At 39.9% G+C, this 22638-nt stretch overlaps 1 protein-coding gene across 1 annotated transcript; it reads right to left on the reverse strand.

Annotated features, from left to right (window-relative positions):
- Positions 1 to 22192, reverse strand: LOC103181080 (ethanolamine kinase 1). Its single transcript, XM_007897294.2, has 8 exons — positions 21995 to 22192; positions 17150 to 17409; positions 12664 to 12804; positions 11473 to 11615; positions 5981 to 6064; positions 5692 to 5852; positions 4641 to 4714; positions 1 to 1219 (listed from the first exon to the last, which is right to left on the reverse strand). Exons 1-8 carry the CDS (start codon positions 22139 to 22141, stop codon positions 1147 to 1149), a joined length of 1083 nt encoding a protein of 360 aa, XP_007895485.1. The 5' UTR covers positions 22142 to 22192; the 3' UTR covers positions 1 to 1146.
- Between the last annotated feature and the right edge of the window lie 446 nt (positions 22193 to 22638).

Consider the following 22638-nt stretch of genomic DNA (forward strand, 5'->3'; position numbering starts at 1 on the left):
CCAAACTGAGATTTCCATGCATCCCACCTACACGTGAAAATCCCAGAGACAGTTTTATGTTTGATCTTAATCTGCTGATTTTGAAACCATTCCAACTGTATGTATGTAGTATTAGCAACAAATTAACAGATAGAGACATGACTTGTCGGCTGAGGAAGCACAAGTGTTCTGAATTATTCAAATTAAAAACCAGAAGAGCTGTGGGCCGTACTGAAAGTCTAACACAGCCGAGTTACACTTGCTTCTCGAGCGGTTAATAAATTAATAACTAGAGACATTGTTCTGGCAAGTATTTATATGCACACAATAAACCGAAAAAATACTATCACTTGGTGCACTGCAAGGTTTTTTTTTGTAAATTATATGGCTCCAAAAAAGATGGAACTATTTTCAATGTGGTCTTTCTCGTTCTTTCAATGCAGTTTGCCCTCCACATTATCTTTAGGATATACCCATCTTCTAACCAGATGAGACATTTTTTTCCGGGGTTTAAAGGCATCAGGAACTGTTATACCCTGATGTTATTGTGAAAATCATGTTCTTCCACCAATCCCATATTCATAAAAACTGCATCTAACCAGACCATAACAAAGGCTTGTTCAAATTAGGTTAAAATAGGAAAGTGTAAGGTGAATCTCTCAAAGTGTGGTATAAAAATGTATTAGTGCAACTTTTAATAGGCAAAATACACTTTTTATACCGAATGCGATGACATTGGGATGAAACAAAATCGACTTTGGCTACTTTGAGCAGGTGTTTTATGCAGTACAAATTTGGGAATGATCGTGCAATTTTCACATGACTTCACATCAGGAGTATAATCTCTAGAGCAAAGCATTACTTGGTGATTTGTGCTCCAGTTGCTCCATGGATCTATCTCAAGGTATGTGGAGGATAAACAAATGAAGAATCATAGTTCTCTCAAAGAATCATTTAACTTCAGATCTCAAAATAAGAGTTAACGGCATACAAGACGATTGTTAGCAAGTTATAGCACTGACGAGGCAGATTTGAACCCCGACTTGCTTTTGTGAGAGTATGCAAGCAATCATTAATTTCAGTCATTCCAACAGCACTGTGCTTGGAATGCGGCCGATTAATTCAGGATGTTAAGGTCATTGAAACAGTAAGAGGTGAATTGCTTATTCATTCAGGCAGTTTCAAGGCCAGGACTTCAGGCTTCATTTTGAAATACTGTTTGAGCCGTACAATTGCATATCTGGGAAAAGAGTACAATAGAAAATGATTATTATTCCATCCTCTAAGAATTGTGTTCCGATAATAATGAAAAAGTCCAATTTAATACAATATTGTTAGCATGGACACAGTTTTTTGAGTTACGGCAACTAAAAATATGGGTTTCCATAGGGTGAGTAGAAATTTGTAGATTAGCTATTAAGCAGTTCAGAAGGAACAACTATCCCAAACATTAAGGTATAACTGATCGATAGATGGAACTTGTTCCCCCCTTCATTCAGTATATAATAATCCTTGCATTTAATATAGAGGCTTTCACATTGGGAGGACATCTCAAAGTAGTGCACAAGATATACGGCAAAGTATGGTGCAGTATAGTATTTTTGTAGGTGAAATGAAAATAATAATAATTATTATTAAAAACTGTCCAGGTAGACTGAGAATTGCCACTGTTTCGACACTGAGGCAAGCAATTCTATTTTACAGATTTCAGGTCCTACATTGGATTTTTTTTGCTTAATATTTTAATACAGAAATGGATTTGCCTAGGACTCAACTCTGGACTCCTGTAGGTCAAAACAATTAACTTTTATCATCCTCTATACTTCGGCCTGGTGCATCCAAATCGCTATTTGTTAGTTTAGCCCGGTTAGAACTCATAACCCGCTTTTTTTAATATAACCTGAACCTTGAGAGATATAATAATAAAAATCCTTGCATTTGATATAGCGCTTTTTAGGTCTTCTCGACGTCTCAAAGCGCTTCACAGAATATGCTGTAATGTGAATTGACTGTATATTTGGTGGGTGAATCGCGAGAGCTAATTGCGCACAGCAGTGTCCCACAAACAGTCGTGTCCAAATTGAGTGACCAAATTATTATTATTATTATTTTGGGGGGGAACATTATCGCCGCAAAGTGATGCGCCGATCGACTAACAACCGGGTTCCTACTTACTGCTAGGTAAACAGAGGCGTGTGGAGTAAGGAAACTCGCCCTGCCAGGAATCAAATCCAGGTCTCTCGCTTGCAAGGCGAGTGCTTTAACTAATCAAAGAGCTACAGGACTCCACATAATATAAAGCACAAGTACAGAGAACACTCAAAGCAGTGCCTAAAATTTCAAAAATAGGATTGCTTGCCTCAGGGTAAGGAGATCGAACCTAACTGCAGAGGGGAGACACCTGCTGGTGTTCCTAAATGCTTTCACACTGGCGTGTAATAAAAGTGTAACGGAAGAAGATAAATATTCTGTACATAAACAGCATAGGAAGAGAAAAACCATATGGTACCACATTATCACTAAAGTTTTAGGCAATTTCTCTTCCTTTCACTCAGATCTTAGCTCGATTTCCTATGTAACGTAAACAAAGGAGCCAAAGCATTTCAGGTACAAGAACTTAACGTTACCAATAAATCTCTCTTGTTTAGATTGGAGGAAAAATAATTATTTAGTCTTCATGTCTCCCTAAATTTATTAGCTCATTAATGAATAATTATGAATAGCAGTAAAAAAAAGCGAATTGAAAATAATTCCATCAAAATCACTATTAATTTTCGTTTTTTTTTTGCTAAACACCAAATTTATGGCTGATACAGAAACGGCAAAAGAGAAGAGCAGACATTATGTAGAAAAAAAGTGCATCAGTAATTTATCCTTGACACACTTCATTAGCATGTTTAAAATTAGTGCTTCCCTCCAGCATTCCTCTATATTTCACACACTTCCTATGCATGTCAATATGCTCGAGTAACTTGATTGCCTTCTGCAACTACACTTTGAAGCAATTCTGGAAATCTGTCATTTCTACAGTGATAATTCATTCATTTAAAACTTAAGTTAAAAAATGCGGTGCCCCACTACACAAGAAACTAAAATTAAAAGTTAAAATTGACATCTGCAACCTGGCTCTAAACTACATTAATACCCGCGTGTTCTATGGCATTGACAAAAAGTCACATCCATCACAAAATCTGCTTAAGACCACATAATGCAGCTCTAGGTATTATAGTCAGAGGTTCAATGTACTAGTTTAGACTTTATGAATTGTAATTGGGTATCAAGAGCAAGTCCAAGGGCAAAGTCATTTGCTAAAGGAAAGGAAGAGATTTTTTGTGGAGTAAGATGAAAACGCTAGAGATATTGAGGCGGTGGGTGTTCTGAAGGACGAGATAGGCTCAAGCGCCTTCCTCATTTAAACTAATCTTAAGTAATGTTCAGGCCATCTTACACCTCTTCCCTTCTTGCAGTTCGCCCTCACCAGCTGAATTTTCTTAAAGGATTATTGAGAATGGTTGAGGTGAGGACAAAGGGGATTAATTTTTCCACCCTCTCTCTAAGGGTTACTAACCCATCAACACGCCTCAACTAGAAGATACAGTTTCACCTCAAGACAACCCACAAATTATTGGACAGCCTGTGGTAACCTAACCAGCCTTTAACTGTAATAGTTGGATCTTTCAAATGTCTGCCCTTCATTACACTCTTTACAGAACAACCATTGAAGCATTTCAGGTAACCATATTCTACTCTTCATTCATTATATCTTTGAATCCGTTCACAGTACAATATCTAGACCAGTGTTGAGGTCAGAACTCAAATTCGCGTTGCTGTTGCTCATTCTATAATGCCTGCTTAGAGTGTCTTTGGGAGAAACCAGGAGGGAATACGCTTTTTTTGAGGGGGGGGGAGTGGGGAGGATAAAGGAGATATTAAGATCACTATAAAATGAAAAGGTTTCAAATGCTTTAAACGTAACTACTCTAAATGCTACTGTGCCATCTTGTGGTCACAAGAGAGAACATGACTGTTAAAGAGTCAAAATAAGAAACTTTAGACAAACAAATTAGAGTAGACAAAATGTTCGAGTCATATTTGAACAGAATATGAATGAGTGTTAGATACTTATTTCAAAAATGCACTGTTATCCTTCTATCTACTAAAAGTATCAATAGCATCAGGTGTTAATCTCAAATACGCTGGAATTATCTGCTCATATCTAGTTCAAGAGATCATACAGGAAGTTAACTGGAACTTAATTAAATGTAATATATGTAAGCAACAGAAACGTAGCTGTTGTCACAATCTTTAATTTAACAGCAGTTTACGTCCCTTAAAAGATTAGCATTCACCTTATCGGGATGGAGGGAGTGGGAGAGATGCCAAGTTAGCGGACTGATTGTAATGTAGATATTTTAACGTGTTAATATTTTACTAAAATCTGCTGGGGGGATAGAGATCTCCATTTTCTTATAAAGAAACGGGTTTTATTTGTTTGAATGACCTTGTAAAGCTAAAACACTTCAGTTTGTATAACATTCAAAAAATGATGGATATCTTCCACAAGACAGAATCAATCAAGCGGTTTAATCTTTTAGCCAAATCTAAAGTCAGTGTTCCATATTAACAGTCCTAAGATTTTAAAACAAAATTTTAAAGCTTACCCCAAAAAGTCAAAATCAATTGTTGAATATTTTGTCTGGATTAGTGCCCATAGTGCCCAAAAGAAATGGGAAGCCTGAAAAACAAAGCAAAGTTACTTCATTTGTTAAGGAGATGAACTGCCATTGGTAAGGACTTGTTATAATTAGTCACAATCAACTGCATAATAATCCTCGCATTTGATATAGTGCCATAACACGTCATTGAGACGTCTCAAAGCGCTTCACAGAATATACTGTTAAGTGAATTGACTGGATTTTTGGGTGAAACTTGGCAGTTAATTAGGCACAGCAATGTCCCACAAACAGTCGTGGACTGAGTGATCGACTTATTTTTTTTGAAGGATTATCCCTGGGAAAGCAACCCGACAATCAACTAACAACAGAGTTCCTCCAGCTTGCGAGGCGAGTGCTCAAACCACTAGCCACAGGACGCCATATAATCAAATGGGTCTTTTTCATCCACCTTTGTAGAGCTTTTTGTGTAATTGCAAAAATAACCAAGTATAACACACGATGACTGATCTAATTTTCATTGCAAACTTACAAGCTGAACTGGTGCATGTTGGTATTTATACTCCACAAGACCCCGCCCCGCCAACCTCCTCAGATATCCCACTTGTATGCAATTATACATACATGTAATGTCTAGGATAATAATAATCCTTGCATTTGATTATAGCGCTTTTCACATCTTCTAGACAACTCAAAGCACTTCACACAATATACTGTAAAGTGAATTGACTGTATATTGTGGGCAAACACAGCAGCCAGTCGTGCACAATAGAGACCCACAAAGTCATGGAATGAGTGACCAAATTATTATTGTTTGTTATTTTTCTTGAGGTATTATTATTAGGCGTGTGGAGTAAGGAAACTTACCCAAGGTTTCACCCTGCTGGGAATCGAACCCAGGTTTCTCACTTGTGAGGCGAATGCTCTAACCACTGAGCTACAGGACTCCACAGATGTACAATATAGAATAGGAGATCTTGAATAAATTGCATATCTGTAGGAATATGATATTTGGTTGCTCTTCAGCAAGATCACTTACCAATGAAAAAAAGTTAACCTGAATGTAGAGTACTTCAATTTCCTTCTCAGTTATATCCGTACAAAAACTTTTGTACTCTTTGAGTGCCTCAAGATAGGTTCTCAACCATTCCATCTGTACAGTTTTATCTGGATATAAACTGTAGTTTACTTCATTTAAACCTAATTGGGAGGAATAGGGGGGGGGGAAAGAGAACTTATGAAAGATATACACTATATGTAAGTTCTGACAAATATATTACATTAAACGTATGACGAAGTCAAAATCCAAAACAATTTAAAGGACTTGCCTGCAAATTCATTGAAATGGTTCCCAATGTCAAATGCCTGATAGTTGTAACTTGCATATTCGTAATCAATGAACTTCACATGACCTATTTAGGTACAAATAGAATGATAATAGAATCAAAACGGGAACCACAACATTAGATGAACAGGCAAACTCCGAGACATCCTCTACAAAAGCAGCATCCAGAAGCCCCACTCCAGCCCACCCCCACCCCACCCACGCAATGTGATGATATATACAGTATTGTTAGTGAAATGAACCTCATTAAAAATAGAAGAACTCGGTCTTTAGAACCTTACAATTTAGTTTCTTACACAATCAGTTGATTTTTTTTTAGTAGTTATGGTGCATCCAGCATCTTACAGCACAGTGATATATAGATGTCATTTTATGTCCATTAGTTCCTGACCTCAACTGCACCATCAGACTTCAATGCCAAATAAAGGTAGATGGCCACCCCGCCTTCTAGGTAAGTAGCCACCCAGATTATTCTTGGATTCACCAGGGTCTGGTGTGGACTCTATCTAAAGTGGTATTTTCACAAGCCTGGATGATGATTTTCCTCTTTGAAAGTCTTTTTTTCCAGGAGATGGAAAGAAGAGGGCAGTCAAAGGAACCACACAAAAAAAAAAAATTAATCTTAAAACTTCACAGAAAAGTTTTGATGCCTGCAAAATGTCTACTCCACATGCGTAGAGTCCTGTAGCTTAGTGGTCAGAGCACTCGCCTCGCAAGTGAGAGGACCTGGGTTTGATTCCCGGACAAGGCGAAACATTGGGCAAGTTTCCTTATATCACGTGGCTTTGTTCACCTAGCAGTAAGTAGGAACCCGGTTGTTAGTCGATTGGTGGATCATTTTTCTGGGGTAAGGAACCCTTAAAAAAATGTTCACTTAATCCACCACTGTTTGTGGGACGCTGCTGTGCACAATTGGCTGCCGCGTTTCGCCCACGAAACAATTCACTTTACAGTATATCCTGTGAAGCGCTTTGAGACGTCTAGAAGACGTAATAATATCAAAATGCAAGGATTATTATTATTTGTTATACCCAATAAGGAAGCAAAAGCCTTGATCAATTTATTTTACTAAATTTTAGCAGTCAAGATGGAAACAATGTAATTTTGGGGAACAGGACATTTTCTACTTTGGCCATCTAATGACAACATCAGCATTACAAGGTCAGGAAATATTATATAAAATTAGAATCTATAAAATATGAAATAAAATATTGTAGCCAGATGATGTGAGCAATACAGTCTCCCTGAACTTCAATCCAACATCAGAACTTTCGCCAACAGCGTTTCACCAGTGAAATATTTCCCATTTCTTAAACCTTAGGGGCCTCTCTGAGACCTTCATGATTCAGTCAAAGTTTTATTTTGAAGAGGAAAGGAATACACTGACCCACTGCTTCATCCAGCCTAAACAGCCCGACTACATTCTTGGCTTGGGAAGCATTCAATCCTCAATTTACTAGACAAGCGGGAATTGCATGCAAATTTTATACCAAAGTACTTTATACTACATACACACTTAACTATATACAGTCGTTAACTCATAATAGATCGTACAAAATGTGTTAACGGAGGTTAATTGATGCAGNTTTTTTTATTAGTGAGGAAGCCATAAAGAAAGTGCTTCTATCAGAGGCTATTATTACAGTAAGTTGGCTACTACATGACATTTCAAATCCAATTCATAAGCCTGGCATGTTTTCCAATAGGTAATTCATTTTTATTACTACACCAATGCTCCATGGGTGCTTTTTTTTTGCTGCTTCTTACGTAATAGTTGTTTGCTTAAAAAAATTAAAAAGCCCTACAAATTACTTCAATATCACTCAACATACAGATGATTTTGATAAAACATTGGCTTCATTAAAGGGAAGGCTTGGAAAACAAAAACAGCCCAACCTTTTACAAAGTAGTGAGCTGCAGTAATTTACTCACCAAGTCTTCTGGTTTGTAACCATAGGTGTATGATTACATGTTTCACTACTTAGGCAACTCTATTCTTCCCACTGCATTCCAACCTGGATAGATTTACAGACCATATCTAGTTTTTTTTAAAAAAGACAATTGCTGAAAGGAACTTTGTGATGAGCAAAGATACCATGCAGTTTGATTTTTAATATTACATGCCATTTCTCAAGTTATATTAAAAACAGCCTATACCTACATCTCCTCCCCCTTTTTGGCATTCTTAACATTTTGAGTACCTTCCAAAAACTGTGAACCCCAAAAGAAAGTAGTATGCATGGACGTGTATATTTTAAATTCCACCTTATGTACAGCAGAAGTTGTAAAAGGAATGCACATGTTGAAGACTCCAGCATCAAAATGCTCATCAGCTTGTAGCTCATGAGACTTGATGTCAAAACTCTCCCTGTCTAACAAGTACTTCATTATCCTGTCTGGGTTTTGAAGATTTTGAAGAATTGGGTAACACTCAAACGATGAAAAGTTGTTTCTTTCATTATATAAAACCTAAACTGAATACTGCCTTTAGAAGTGCCAACAAAAAAAAAAGGAAACAGGGTTTGGGGACACAAAATTGTGAGTGTTAAATATGTAATTCCTTTAAAACATTTGCATTTGAAATAAAATTCTATAAAAGTAAATTAGTATAACTTTAGAAAGCAGTCTGCATTATTCTACAAGTTTGTTACCACACGCTCCAGGCACCTTCTGGCACCTAATGCCTAAATGGCCATTTATGTATAAGCCTCGACAAACTATCAATAAACTACAGTATATGACTACAAGGGGCACCAAAGCTGAATTTGATCCTGTCACACATCCACCACCAAGCAAAGGTTAGCAATCAGCAGGAACCTTGGCTGTAGACATCTCTCTTTAACCTAGGGCGTTAATATCATTTGGAGTGAGTACCCTCAGTATAGGTGAAGGATCAAACCCTGGAACCTTCCCAGTCTGTATGGTTCAGCACTCAATGAGTATCAGAGGAACACTTTATTCCATACATGATGCAGAGATGGAATTAATGTTTTTTGATTCAAAACAACTCAGCCATTATTTATTTCTTCCAATTTCCTCCATCCGTAAAGGTGCTGACACAAAGCCCTTGACAAAGCCACTTTCTCATGTATAGTGTTTTTTTTTTTAAAAATTCAGAAACATCTTGGTGAGTAAAGAAATGACATCTCAATTTCTGAAGAGATTGGATTTCTCCTTTAATTTCAAATTTGTGCACGTTACCAATCCTAATGTACCTTTCTTTACCTTGGAAAATGCATACGGAACATTAAGAAATTCTGCATTTTAGCTCAAATCTACTTATAATAAAAAAATAATACTTTTTGTCAGAACTCAAATATATATTTAATATGCAAACTCGCAAATATGACTAATGTGTTTGATTTAAAAAGACCCAAGCCCAAAATGAATCTTTGCTTCAAAATACTATCAATTCAATCACAGACCATTTGGTTTCAATCGGCTAATCATTTTAGTATTCTGCAGTATATTTATAAAAAAAAACTAAATTGTGAAATACTTGTCCCTCTTTAATTTGATAAGACGATCTGCATAATTTACTTGCAAACTTTGTATGTTTAGTTACAATTCTGTATGCAAGTTACAATTTTCAAAAACTGGTGAGTTATAAGAACAAATACGATTGTATCACCTTAGAGTTAAGTGTAAACAAGGGTGTTTTTCAACTGCAATAGTCAAAATATCCAGATAATTAATCTTTAAGTTAAACTTGAAATATATTTTGGTCTTTCATCTAGGCTGATGTTTTCAAATAAGCAACAAATGTTTTTTTGAAAACAAGACAGACATACAGACATAACACTTAAGACCATACAATGTATTGAAGCTTACAAGATACCAACTGACTGTTACCAGACTGAGCGCACTCCAATGGGGAGATTGATGTGAACAAGCGATGCGATAAACTCCAGCCAGTGCACTAAAGCAGCACGACGTACACACCGTAATGGTAAACCTAATGTATGGTAGATGAAGAAAGTTTGGCAAACTAGAGAAGTCAAAGACAACATTTACTTTCAAGTTGTAGCAGAGTGCTTTGATACTCCAATGCGGTGCGTCACTGAACTGCCATCTTCAATACACATTACTTTATATATACAGTAGAATCATCGAAGTCAATGTCTATTAAAAATACAGCACATGCAGAGAACATTGTTTTCTTTCATCCATCTATTTTCCTTTAGCTTTGAAGAACTGGATGATCTTTACTGTTGCTTCACAAACTCAAACAAGTGTATAGCAAAAAGATTTCCTCTAGCAACACAGCAAATAGCTATCACATTGAACATTTGTATCTCAATAGCGACTTTCAAGTCAGAAGGACGTCTCAAACTACATCACGCAACTGCCAGTAACCTGAACCGGGGCGGGGGGGTGGTGGGGGAGAAAGTGCCAGAACAGAGGGTTGCTGAAGTAGAATAGGGTAAGCCGTTTAAAAGCCAGGATAGGAATCCCGAATTTGATCTGTTGGGGTGGGGAACCAAATGAGGTCAAGATACAAAAATAATACAATTTAGATTTATATAGTTTTTTTTTTGTCAGGAAGATGTCTCAAAGCACTCAACACAGCTGCTGGGCAACCAGGCTGCGATGGGAGCCAAAGGGGAAAGATGACCAAAAACACATTGAATATCTTGAGGCAGGAGGATTCCGACTAAAATAGCTGAGCCAGGAGGTGACGGAGGCAAAAAAGGCATGTCTCTCAACTGGGCATAATACCATTTGAATTTAATCTGATATTGGGAGTGAAACAAAAGCTGCAATGTGGGGAGTCCAGTCATCAAATACACAAGCTTTCTAGGTACATCATTCCTGCACTGCATCAATATTAATATTCCATTGCAAACACTTCCACCTACAGCTAAATATAACATTCTCATAAATGATAATCCCACTTGTTTCTTTTCCTGATCATTACATTACATTTTAAGATTTAAGGTATACTAATTGCAACGCTCATTATTTTGGGGCAAAAACATTTTTTTTTAAAAAAAAAATTAATTATTTACTAAGATGAAAATCAACTGAACATACTGTTCTACTAATCCACTTGTAACTAAAACATTAACAAAATAAAAATTCTGGTCTATTCTGGACTCCTCTGTACTTACATAAAACATTTAAATTAAATATGCCTGATACATTCTTCCAATCCTTTTAAAAAAAACTTTACACAATACTTAAAAAGTATTTTTTATCTACATGTTAAGAATTGGAAGCTGTTACAAACTGCTGACTTTAAAGTCAAGTTGATGCCAGTCAGTTGGAATGTGGTTAACAGCTAGAATTTTAACAAACCCCTTATTCTTAGTTTTTTTTAAAAAGGAAATGAGCAAAATCTGGGTCAGAAAAGTAGTTCCTACCCAGGAATCCAAGCTAACAGGCTTCAACTGTACTGCTTACAAAATATATTCAAAAGAAACATTAAACATGTCTAACTGAAAATCACCCCCAAATTATTATTTGGAAGTTTACCTTCTTTTTCATTGTAGATAATATTTTTACACAACAAGTCATTGTGACAAAGCACTACCGGTGAGCCAAGAGAAGAGAGACATTTCTTCATCCAAGCTAGCTCTTGTTCTAACTCCCAACGGCCTGGGATTTCCATTTGAAACCTGCAAGAACGGGTTTCAGGTTAGCCATGTAAAGCAATGAGTTACATTTTCATGTGCTGCAAGTTCATATTTTATATCGACAACAAAACCCAAACTATTCTCGATTGTTCTATCTTTGGCATTTAGTGCACACACCCAATTCAACTGCAGAAAATGGAGAAATGTACCCTTCCCCCATCAATAATTGACCAGGTTTGTAAAATAATATGTGACTAACTTTTATGTGACTTTCATTGTCTAGCTGGTTAGTTTGGTGTGACAAATATGATCGTGAAGGGTTAAGTATACTCTAGACACATTTTGAAAGGAGAAGTAGTTACAATCTTTCCCTCCATTCAATTATTTGTTAAAATATGACATTCAATTATTTGATAAAATATGACATTCAATTATTTGTTAAAATTCTAGATTAACAAAGAAACAACAATATGCTACAAGCCGATTACATTACTACACAATGGTTCAGGAATTTCGTTCCGTCTTCCTACTTCATTCACCAAACAAAATGGATGTTAATTGTTCAGTGCAATGCAAAATAGTGCATTACGCTAAATGATACGCAAAAAAATTATACTTGCATTTGATATAGCGCCTTATCATGTCTTCGAGATGTCTCAAAGTGTTTTTTCACAGGATATACCGTCAAGTGCATTGACTGTATATTTTGTGGGCGAAACACGGCAGCCAACTGCACACAGCAGTGTCCCACAAACAGTCGTGGATTGAATGACCAAATTATTTTTATGGAGACATTATTACCCCCAGAAAAGCGATCCGCCAATTGACTAACAACCAGGTTCCCACTTACTACTAGGTAAACCGAGGCATGTGTGTGGAGTAAGGAAACGTGCCCAATGTTTCGCCCTGCTCGGGAATCAAACCCAGGTCCTCTCCTTGTGAGGTGAATGTTCTAACCACTAAGCTACAGGACTCTACTAGGAGGAACCGCTTCACACAGAGGGGAGAGATTGTGGAAGTTGCTGCCTGAAGCAATGGTTGAATCAGATAGTGTAGATGCATTCAAGAGAAAGCTAGAATGTAACCATACCTTGCATTTGCATGGACATCTGTTAACTCTGTGGGAACAAGGGCAAAATATTTTTCCAGTTTCAACCATAAATTTGGTTTCGGAAGCCAACCATTATGTGCATGAATTGAATGGATCTTCGCCAGCTGTCTTGCTATGAGTCTGTGTGAAAAAAATAAAAAGCAGTTCAAAATAAATCTGAATTTGGTCATTCCAGATCTTGCATTCTAATGTAATGCATAGATAACTCTCCAAGCATTAACGGTACTATTTGTTTTGTTAAATCACTTGAATGTGGTCATTATCAACATTAACTGGTTAGAAAGGTCTAAGCAAAACAGTTGATACGGCCTTATCAACTGACATCACAATTATTGTCGTGTTGAGGGTAAATTTTTCAACGGACTCGTTTTTAAAATTCAATATATTTGAGTACAGATTAGTGTTCCTCAAAATAAGAGCCTCTTTTTCTTGGTATATATTAATGACCTGGATTCAGAGACGCAGTGCAAGATTGTTAAATTTATTTACAGTACAGGTGGGGGCGGGGATAAGGGTGTAGGGTTAGAGGGTGCAGCAAGTCTTGCAAAGAGAACTTGGTAGGATTCGCACATGATACCAGATAAATGATGTTCAATGAGGACACATGTGCTAGATTCTAGATGCAGAAAGCAACAAGAGAATGCTCATGGAGTCCATAAACAACAATAGAAACTGAAAGGGACCTAGGAGTGGTAGTTGACTCATCGCTTACCACGTCAAAACAGTGAGTTAACAATAAAAAAATGCAAATAAGATCCTAGCCTACATTTATTCTAACTAATAATTCAGTCTTCAGACAAAAAACAAAATTTGCAATTTCAGCAAGGTATTTTAGGTTTTCTCTTATTCTGAAAATAGCAAGTTAGACTGAGGTACAGCTCTATAGGCAGTACAACAATAACTTGCAGTAGAAAAGGCAAAAGCGGCTAGTGAGAACTGGTGAAATTAGCATTTAAAGCCTTTAATTGACATAGGAAGCCAAGGAAATCGATCATTTTGCTCAGCGTGAGCTTTGATATTCACGGATGTATTTTGAGCAGATTTTAAAGCCTTGACCTGCTCAATGTCCATTTTGAAGTCTATATATGGAAACTGTATTTCCTCCAAGTGTAGCTGCCATTTCACTATCCAAGCAGAGGAATGTAAGTGAGGTAAGCAAGCCCATAAGTAAAGGACTTACCAAATAAGACTATTACCGGGTTCAAACTGTCCTGGTATAGAACGTGAGGATGTCCTCGGTGGCCTAAACCACACTGTGGTTCTGAAGGTCACTGCAGTTGCGACCTTCCATTCAACAGACTCCTTTTGGGGATTTAAATTGGTGCCAGTTATCATTGAGCAAGTGACAAATTTCTACGTCATTGCAGGTGTCCCAAGGGTGTTCGAAATTGTGGCATTGATGGCTTCATCCTTAAACCAAAAGTGAAGGGATTAAACTCCAACAATGTGCAGTTGTTGAGTCATATCAATAAATCTTCAATGTCCTTTGTACTGCACATTTGCGACCTTCAGGAAAAACCAAAGGCTCAAAGGATGGCTCCAGGAAGGTTGAAGATATATGGCTGCAATTTGCTAGCTACTTACTCTTATAAGGAATAATTAGACTGCCGCACAAAGGAGGTACAGTAAAGAACACAAGTCAACAAGATCACTATCGAGCATGCAATCGGTTGAAGCATTTTAGATGCTTAGACAGAGTGTGGCATGGCCATGCAACCTGGCAAAGTCTCCGAGACTGTATGGGTGCATTGTATCCGGCACAGCATGGCTATGAGGAAATCAACCTGGATATTGATGAAACCCTGTTTATTTCCTGCAAATGGTGAGGAATGATTATGCCATTATCACAACTCACTGTAGTTCACTTTCACCCAAGGGCAGATCACTGCACACCTACAAAATTCCTGAAGTACTCTCTAAAACCGACCACAATTGACTCCCATGATTTTCAAAGCAAGCACTGATGGCCCTTGTGAATTTGGGTCTTACTTTGAAAGACAGTAAACTGTGAGAGTCAATTTGAGACTCGCCAAGTGCTAAGTCTCTCAGTAACAAAATATTCCACTGCACTGTCCTCCCATTTAATCTGCTGAAATGGATTTTAAATCCCTCCCAGCAGTACCACGACATTTATATTTCCCACTCCAAAATTGAAGTAGTCATATCTAAGCTGTTATGCATAAACTGATCTCTGCTAACAGGTAACAAGCATCAGTCTCTTTTTTAAAATGTTGTAGCTTGGCCAGCTCTTCAGTGACAACACAAATGTTTTCTTAAAATATTCCTGCATGCCCAGTAGTTTATAAAGGGCCAGACTATTAATGGAAACTAAATTGATTTACATCCCTTTCATCTATCCTGCAGCAGTGCTGAAAGATTTCTTGTCTAAATCACTTTGTCAAGGAGATTTTGGTTGATTAACTCCAACAGAAATTTCTTTGTGATCACATACCAGGCATTTATATTCTACTAGTTGCTTCAATTTAACACCAAAAACACAGTGTAATTAGGGCTTTACACAAGTGCATGACAAAGACTGATGATGGTTTATGGAAGTGCCCAAGCATCATGTCTATCCTCGTGATTGAAGCCACAACAGTTTACATATACTTCTGTTGTTCTAACACTTGACCTTGAAGGCCAGTCCACAAACTTGCACATTTTTCCATCTATCCTTTGCGACAAGTGATCCATTACCAATATCCTCCGTTGGCTACTTGTTTTTACTCTTATCCAGAAGAATACAACAAAGCACCATGCTGGAGGAGGTGACAAAATTGGTGATTGAGAGGCTGAGGTTTCTGTGCTGATGCCTGGAAATATGGTGATGGGTGCAAGCTGTATGTATAGTGAAGGTAAACAAAACACAAAATACTGCAGATGCTGGAATCTGAAACAAAAAAACAGAGACAACTGGAAAAACTCAGCAGGTCAGGCAGCATCTACGGAGAAAGGAAAGTGAGTCAACGTTTCGGGGACTTTCCTTTCTCCATAGATGCTACCTGACCTGCTGAGTTTTCCCAGCTCTCTCTGTTTTTGTAAAGTGAAGGTGCTGCCTGCGCTTTTCCCCCATGTGATCCAGGTTCATCTGTGAAGCAAAATGAGAAGATATACTAACAGTGTATAGAACACCATTTATACCCCTCATCCTCATACTGATCTATGTATGCGCTCTAGTGGGCAAACATCTTAACGCACATAATGTACCACAGTATGCACTATCAGAAATAGTTTATAACAATACACTGACATCAAATATGTATAAATTATATATATGTATCTACATATGTATACTAAACAATAACAACAACAAATTACGTTTGTATCACGCCTTTCACGTCAGGAGGACGTCTCAAGGTGCTGGACAGTCAGGGATCCGCCCAAACAAATGGACACACACACACACATACTATGCTGCCCATGCCACCTTCTAGAATCCCCTCCAGACTTTCCACAGCTATATGACAGTTTTACACTTTGCAGCTGTTGTTCACACCAAGGAATGTTATTTGTGATCTCTTGCCAGCAGTGCCAAGTTGTAGACACTGCATTAATACAGTTAGCTATCTCTTCCTAGGCCTTCTTTACAACATGCAGATTAAGGGGCTGAGTGCCAATACTGAAATACTACCCTCCTCCGCATCACATCCTCTAAAGTTAATACAGCCATTCTCAAAGTATTTCCCTCACATGCTTTCAGATGCACAGGAAATTAATGTGCATGCTCAGGACTACAAAAGTCAAGCTGAAGGCTGAAACCCTAAGCATGTCTTTACACATTGGGTAATTAACAGTTGCAATAGCTTACTAGTAAGAGTGGTTGCATACAGGACACCTCGTCTATAAAATAACATGACACGAATCATAATGAAGATGAGAGTGCAACAGAATTGTGTTGATTTCAAATCAGAAAGCTGCACGTTCAAATGAGAGGTCAGTTGTTTGAGTATCTAGAACAGTGGTTCTCAGTGCTGGCTGCAATGTGACATTTCATAATCTGTGTTACTTCCACCCCTTCTTGAGCCAGCTGGCATATGGGGAAAGACGGAAAGGGAGGGAGAGAGCACACACACACACTTCCTTGGAGGAACCATTTAAAATTCAAGATGTAAAAAGTAAAATGCAGTCGAGCACCTTGAGAACAAGCTATAAAAATAGCATTGTACTTCAAATGTACTAAGGCTACCATAGTGAAACATCACACTGAACAATTATACAAACGTTCTACAAGTGGACACGATTACATAGTCAAACTGCTCAAGGTTAAGAATTCTTATTCCTCTTCAGTCCTTTCCCAAAAGTATAAAATTCCTCTTGCCTTTTGAAATTTACAGAATGGTCAAAAATTCACAACTGAAGTTAAATATAAAATTGATGTACATGCATCTTTAGAGGAACCAGCCATCAATAGCATTGTTCAAATACTTAATATTGTGGAAAAGGGGGCACGATTTAAAATAAGTACCTGAAAATTGACGGGCTTCTGACATCTTCCGGATCTAGTGCAGTTCCTTCCACAAATTCATAGCACAGCCCATTCTGAAAGGTGCAGTACAGCCGAGGTGCACAACCATAAGTATGAAAGACACGAAAACTCTTCACCTCATTTTCCCGATCTACAAGCAGCTCGGTTTTGTTGCCATATACCCTCACCAAGACAACATCTTCAAATGAATCCCCAACGTAACAACCGACAAGCTTGTTTGTAATACCATCTGTGAAGAGCTGACAATGCAAAAGATTTAGAATAATATTGTTTATAACGCTTTAAAAAAATTAAATGGAAAAAATGTATTTAGTTTATACGGTAATCTCAACTAAGCAATTCATTCAATCATAGGCACAGTATGGATTTAACGATTTGCTGCATTAAAGCACACATTCTGGTGATTCCAACGTTCAACAAAGAAAGTAATCTGTTCAAGATTAGCTGGAGTATCAGCAAGTCTGTCAGACGCTAACTCCTACTCATGTTTTGTTCATAGACTAACAAAAGCTCATTTGTACTTTATTCCCAAATCTTGAAGACTAGTTACAATGATTATTACTTTCTAGATTACCTGAAATATGAAATGTTATGTTGGAAGCCAGGCATTTTCCAACTCAACAAATCCTACAGGATTAATTTGTGGCTTGAGTCCCGTGTTATTGAAAAGATATCTAGAAATTGTATAGTTTTGAAATTCAATCAAACCAGACCACTTAACATTCAGCTAAATCACACACACACTTGCCAAAACACATCACAATAAACAGCATCTCATTTAGGTTTTTCAGAAAACAATAGATTATTGTCAAATGAGCAAGAATGCATGAGAACAGAAAGCTATTACTGTACTTTAACCATTCTCACTCCTGTGACTTAAAATGGAGGGCTTTGTGCTCATAATTCTTTTAAAGTTCAATCTTTTTTCCTCATACTATTTTGTTATCCAATTCCCAACCATCTTCTTGATAATGGGATAATGTCAGACTTTCAGATAGATACTTGCATAATTAACATACAATTTGAATTATTTTAATCTGTGCCATAAATAGTGGTAGCCCCTGGGCATTCACAAAATTAATTGATGAGAAGACTGGAAGGATTTTGGTGCAGTATTGCTGTACTGTATGTATTTCATCCTCAAATCCCCATTGCCATTTTAAACATACCCAATTACTTCTCAACACTTGACAACACTATCCAGCTCTGCTATCTTCCTAAACAAACGGTTCACCACTTTCAAAATAAGTACTGTAGATAAATCGAAAGTGTCTTCAACTTCCCACTTCTCAATTTGAGTCTGTGAAATCTTAATACATTAATATATTTGAGGCAGAAGTAGAACAATTCAGGCAGATGATCACTTGTCCATCCATCTAACTTTCCAAAAAGATTCCTTTGATACATCTCTCTCTTCTGATAGAAGAGTAATTCCCTTAAAAGCTGGTTGTATTACATGTGCCCTGTTGGTTTTATCGTGTGGTTAACTGGCTTTCGTTAAATATAACAAATGACTCCTTTATCTTCACTCTCCATTGCAAACCACTGAGTGTGATGATCTTGAAGTCGATTTATTCACAGCCCTATCACCAGAATGCCATGATTATCCTGGTGGTCTAGGACCAGTTCTCGCTGTAATTTGTTTATTTTGCTTAGGTGACTGGCTAAATACAACAAATCGTGTAACAGAAAGCAAGAGATATGTGTTTAAGTTTTTTGTGTCCATGCATAACATTTCCCCCTAATCTCTGGCAATCTCACTCAAAAGGGCCACATGGAAACTAGCATGTGAAATAAAGTACCACATTTACAGTCAAGGTGCTTTCTTAAATTGGGAGCAAAACAGTGTGAACTTTACTCTACACCCAATCAAGCAAAGTCTGACTTAAATAATAACCCTTGCACCTTTTACTCTGGGAGGATGCATCAAAGTGTTTCACAAGATATGCTGTAAAATAATAATCCATAAAGTATGAAGTGACTGTGCATTCTGTAGGCACAACTTGCAAATGGTTGATATGGATATTCAGTGCTCAAACTGGGAATGTTTTGTGATCCAATGCTAACAATCCTCTCCTTAAACACAAAACAAACTTTTGTTTAAAAAAGATTTTCCCCTGGAGATAAACTTGCTTGTGAAACACAGCAACAGAATAATGAAAAACAGACTGACAACTTAAAGGTTCATATTTACCACATTTTTTAAAAAATCCAACTATTGAAAAACATCCATACATTGTTGGCAAGAACCTGAATGGTGAGGCACCACACAAATGTTCGCCAATGTATTTATTGTAAGTTCGCACAACTGGGAGTTCCAGCTGCCGGGACCTCCAGCGAATAATCACCCCAATTGGCTGAGTTTTTGTTGTACTGTGCATGAAGAAATGACTTTAGTCCCGTTCATTATTTTTTTACTTTTTTTTATTTAAACAAAAGGTTTTTTTCCCCCACCCTTGAAGACCTTTACTTACAGTTTCAAAAACACTAACCTAGGGTGTCCACTGTGGGACCCACCCATATTTGGAAAGGCATAATATTGGGTTATGTTCGGGCTTGTGTTTGGTTGACTTTATTCTACAAACTATTTTAATTTTTGGCACACCCTTGCACGTATCCCACAAAAGTGTCAGAGCTGGAAGGAGACGAGGGGTTTACAGGAGCTCTGCTCTCCTAATAATAAGCCTTACATTTGGTATAGCTCCTTATCACGTTAGTTAGACGTCTAAAAGCGCCTCACAGGATATACTACAAAGTGAATGGAATGCATATTTTGTGAGTGAAACACAACAGCCAATTGTGCACAGCAGGAAGAGGCAAGGTGGAGGGATAGAAGGAGAGTGTTCCTGAGTTTCGGGGCGAGCCCTCAGCCACTCTGCCCCCACCCTCTGGAGCTCCATCCCACAGTCCCTCCGCCTTGCCCCCTCCCTTGCCTCCTTCAAGACCCATAAGAACATAAGAATTAGGAGCAGGAGTCGGCCATTCGGCCCCTCTAGCCTGTCCTGCCATTCAATAAGATCATGGCTGATCTATTCTAACTCCATCCACCTGCCTTACCCCCATATCCCTTAATCCCTTTATCCACAAGAAGACCCATCTCAAGACCCTCCTCTTCCACCATGCTTTAAATCACCCTCCTTTCCCCCTCGTCCTCCACCCTCCCCAATCCCGACTCCCAGCTCGGGTCCGAAACATTGACTGTCCAGCGCACTTGGGGCATTCTCCCGACGTGAAAGGTGCTATACAAATGTAATTTTGTTGTTGTAGTGGTTGAAAGCGCGCTCCACTGATGGTGGAACGAAGGAGAGGACACGAGAGATAAGCAGGAGGCTAGAGCCAGTCCAGCGGAGGCAGTGGGTACTGAGTTGTGGGGAGGGGGAGCTAGGGAGGTCAGAGAAGTAGAGAGGTGCCAGGGCATGAAAGAATTTGAAGACGAGCGTGAGGATCTTGAAATCGATGCATTCGGCCACTGGGAGCCAGTGGAGCCTGGCCGAGGACAGGCTCGAGGGGCGAAATGGCCTGGTCCTGTTCCAGTATATAAACGTATAACATTGTACGACAAAGCTCCGCAGTCCATGTTCCTACAATGGCAGCCACACCTTCTACATATGGAGACAGAGAGAGGGAGGGGGGGAGAGAGGGAGGGGGGGGGTCGGAGAGAGGGGGAATGGGGGGGGGGAGAGGGAGGGAATGGGGGGGGAGAGGGAGAGAGGGGGGGAAGGGGGGGAAGAGAGGGAAGGGGGAGAGAGAGAGAGGGGGAGAGAGAAAGAGGGGGAGAGAGAGAGAGGGGGGGCAAAGAGAGAGATGAGGGAGAGAAAGAGAGGAGGGGAGAGAGAGAAAGAGGGAGAGGAGACAGAGAGAGGAGGGGGGAGGAGGAGGGGGAGAGGGGAATGGGGGGGGAGAGGGAGGGAATGGGGGGGAGAGGGAGAGAGAGAGGGGGGAAGGGGGGGAGAGAGAGAGGAGGGGGGAGAGAGAGAGGAGGGGGAGAGAGAGAGGGGAAGGGGGAAGAGAGAGGGGAGAAGGGGGGAAGAGAGGGGGAAGGAGGGGGAAGAGAGAGGGAAGGGGGAAGAGAGAGGGGGGAAGGGGGAAGAGAGAGGGAAGGGGGAAGAGAGAGGGAAGGGGGAAGAGAGAGGGGGGGGAAGAGAGAGGGGGAGAGAGAGGGAGGGGGAAGAGGGGGGAGGAGAGGGGGGGAGAGAGAGGGGGAAGGGGGAAGAGGAGGAGGGGGAAGGGGGGAGAGAGAGGGAAGGGGGGAGGGGAGAGGGGGGAGAGAGGGAGGAGGGGGGGAGGGGGGAGGGATGCCGGTACCTGTGACGCAGCTGTAAATTCACACCTCCTCCCTCTCCTTCCCTCCCTCACACATTCCTACATCGCACTCCCTCCCTCCCTCCCTCTCTCTCTCTCTCTGTCTGTATCCAGGAACGGGCGTCGACAAACCCGAAAAATAATATCAACCGAAAGATAAAACAAATAAAGAAAACAAACGAACGAACGAACGAAACGTATTAAACCGAAGAGAGAGAAAAAAAAAGCCGCGCGCGCGCGCACACGTCAAAAAAAAAAAGACGAGAGAGAGAGGGGGGAAAAAAAAACCAGAAGTCGAGAATAAACTCCCAAACCATTACAAAAAATAAAAAAAATCCCCCAATAATAAACACATCGACGCAAAGGAAAATCAAATCAATGAATAAACAAATGTGAATTAAAAAAAAAGAAAGGAGGAGAGTGTGTGAGGAAAAAAAAACCACCTCGTCAAGTCCAGTCCAGTCAGTCAGTCAGTCAGTCAGGCCTCGCGCCTCCCGCCCGCCCTCCCGGGCCGCCATTTACCTTGAGCTTGACCTCCGCCGGGTCCCAGTGAGGCCTGAGCTCCCGGATGATCCTCACGGCGCCGGCCCCCAAGTCGTGTTCGTCCACCGTGAGCTGCAGCTTGAGGACGGCGGGAGCCGCCGGGGGGACGTGGATGTAGGTGGCCATGGCTTCACTGCGCGCTCCCAAACACTCACTGAGGCTGCGCGGCCCCGCCCACTCCCCCTCCCGCCCGCTCACTCACGCACTCACTCACTCACTCACTCTCGGCCCCGCCCACTCACACCGCGTCACAATGGCACGGGCTCAGAGCGCGGGGTGGCTCCACCCACAGCCACACCTCCACCTGTGTCCACACCCCCATCCCCACCTCCATCCCCATCCCCACCTCCATCCACACCTTCATCCTCACCTTCATCTTCACCTCCATCCCCATCCCCACCTCCATCCCCATCCCCACCCTCATCCCCACCTCCATCCCCACCCTCATCCCCACCCCCATCCCCACCTCCATCCCCATCCCCACCTCCATCCCCACCCTCATCCCCACCCCCATCCCCACCTCCACCTGTGTCCACACCCCCATCCCCACCCTCATCCCCACCTCCATCCACACCTCCATTCCCACCCCCATCTCCACCTCCATCTCCACCTCCATCCCCATC

Source organism: Callorhinchus milii, unplaced genomic scaffold, assembly GCF_018977255.1.
Source record: "Callorhinchus milii isolate IMCB2004 unplaced genomic scaffold, IMCB_Cmil_1.0 Scaffold5, whole genome shotgun sequence".
Taxonomy (NCBI): Eukaryota; Metazoa; Chordata; class Chondrichthyes; order Chimaeriformes; family Callorhinchidae; genus Callorhinchus; species Callorhinchus milii.

Coding starts and splice junctions, on each gene's coding strand:
- LOC103181080 (XM_007897294.2), bottom strand. CDS start 22,141: ATGGCCACCTACATCCACGTCCCCCCGGCGGCTCCCGCCGTCCTCAAG. Junction 6,065..11,472: donor TATCTACAATGAAAAAGAAG/GTAAACTTCCAA, acceptor GTACCTAAATAG/GTCATGTGAAGTTCATTGAT. Junction 4,715..5,691: donor AGGTTAACTTTTTTTCATTG/GTAAGTGATCTT, acceptor TTTGTTTTTCAG/GCTTCCCATTTCTTTTGGGC.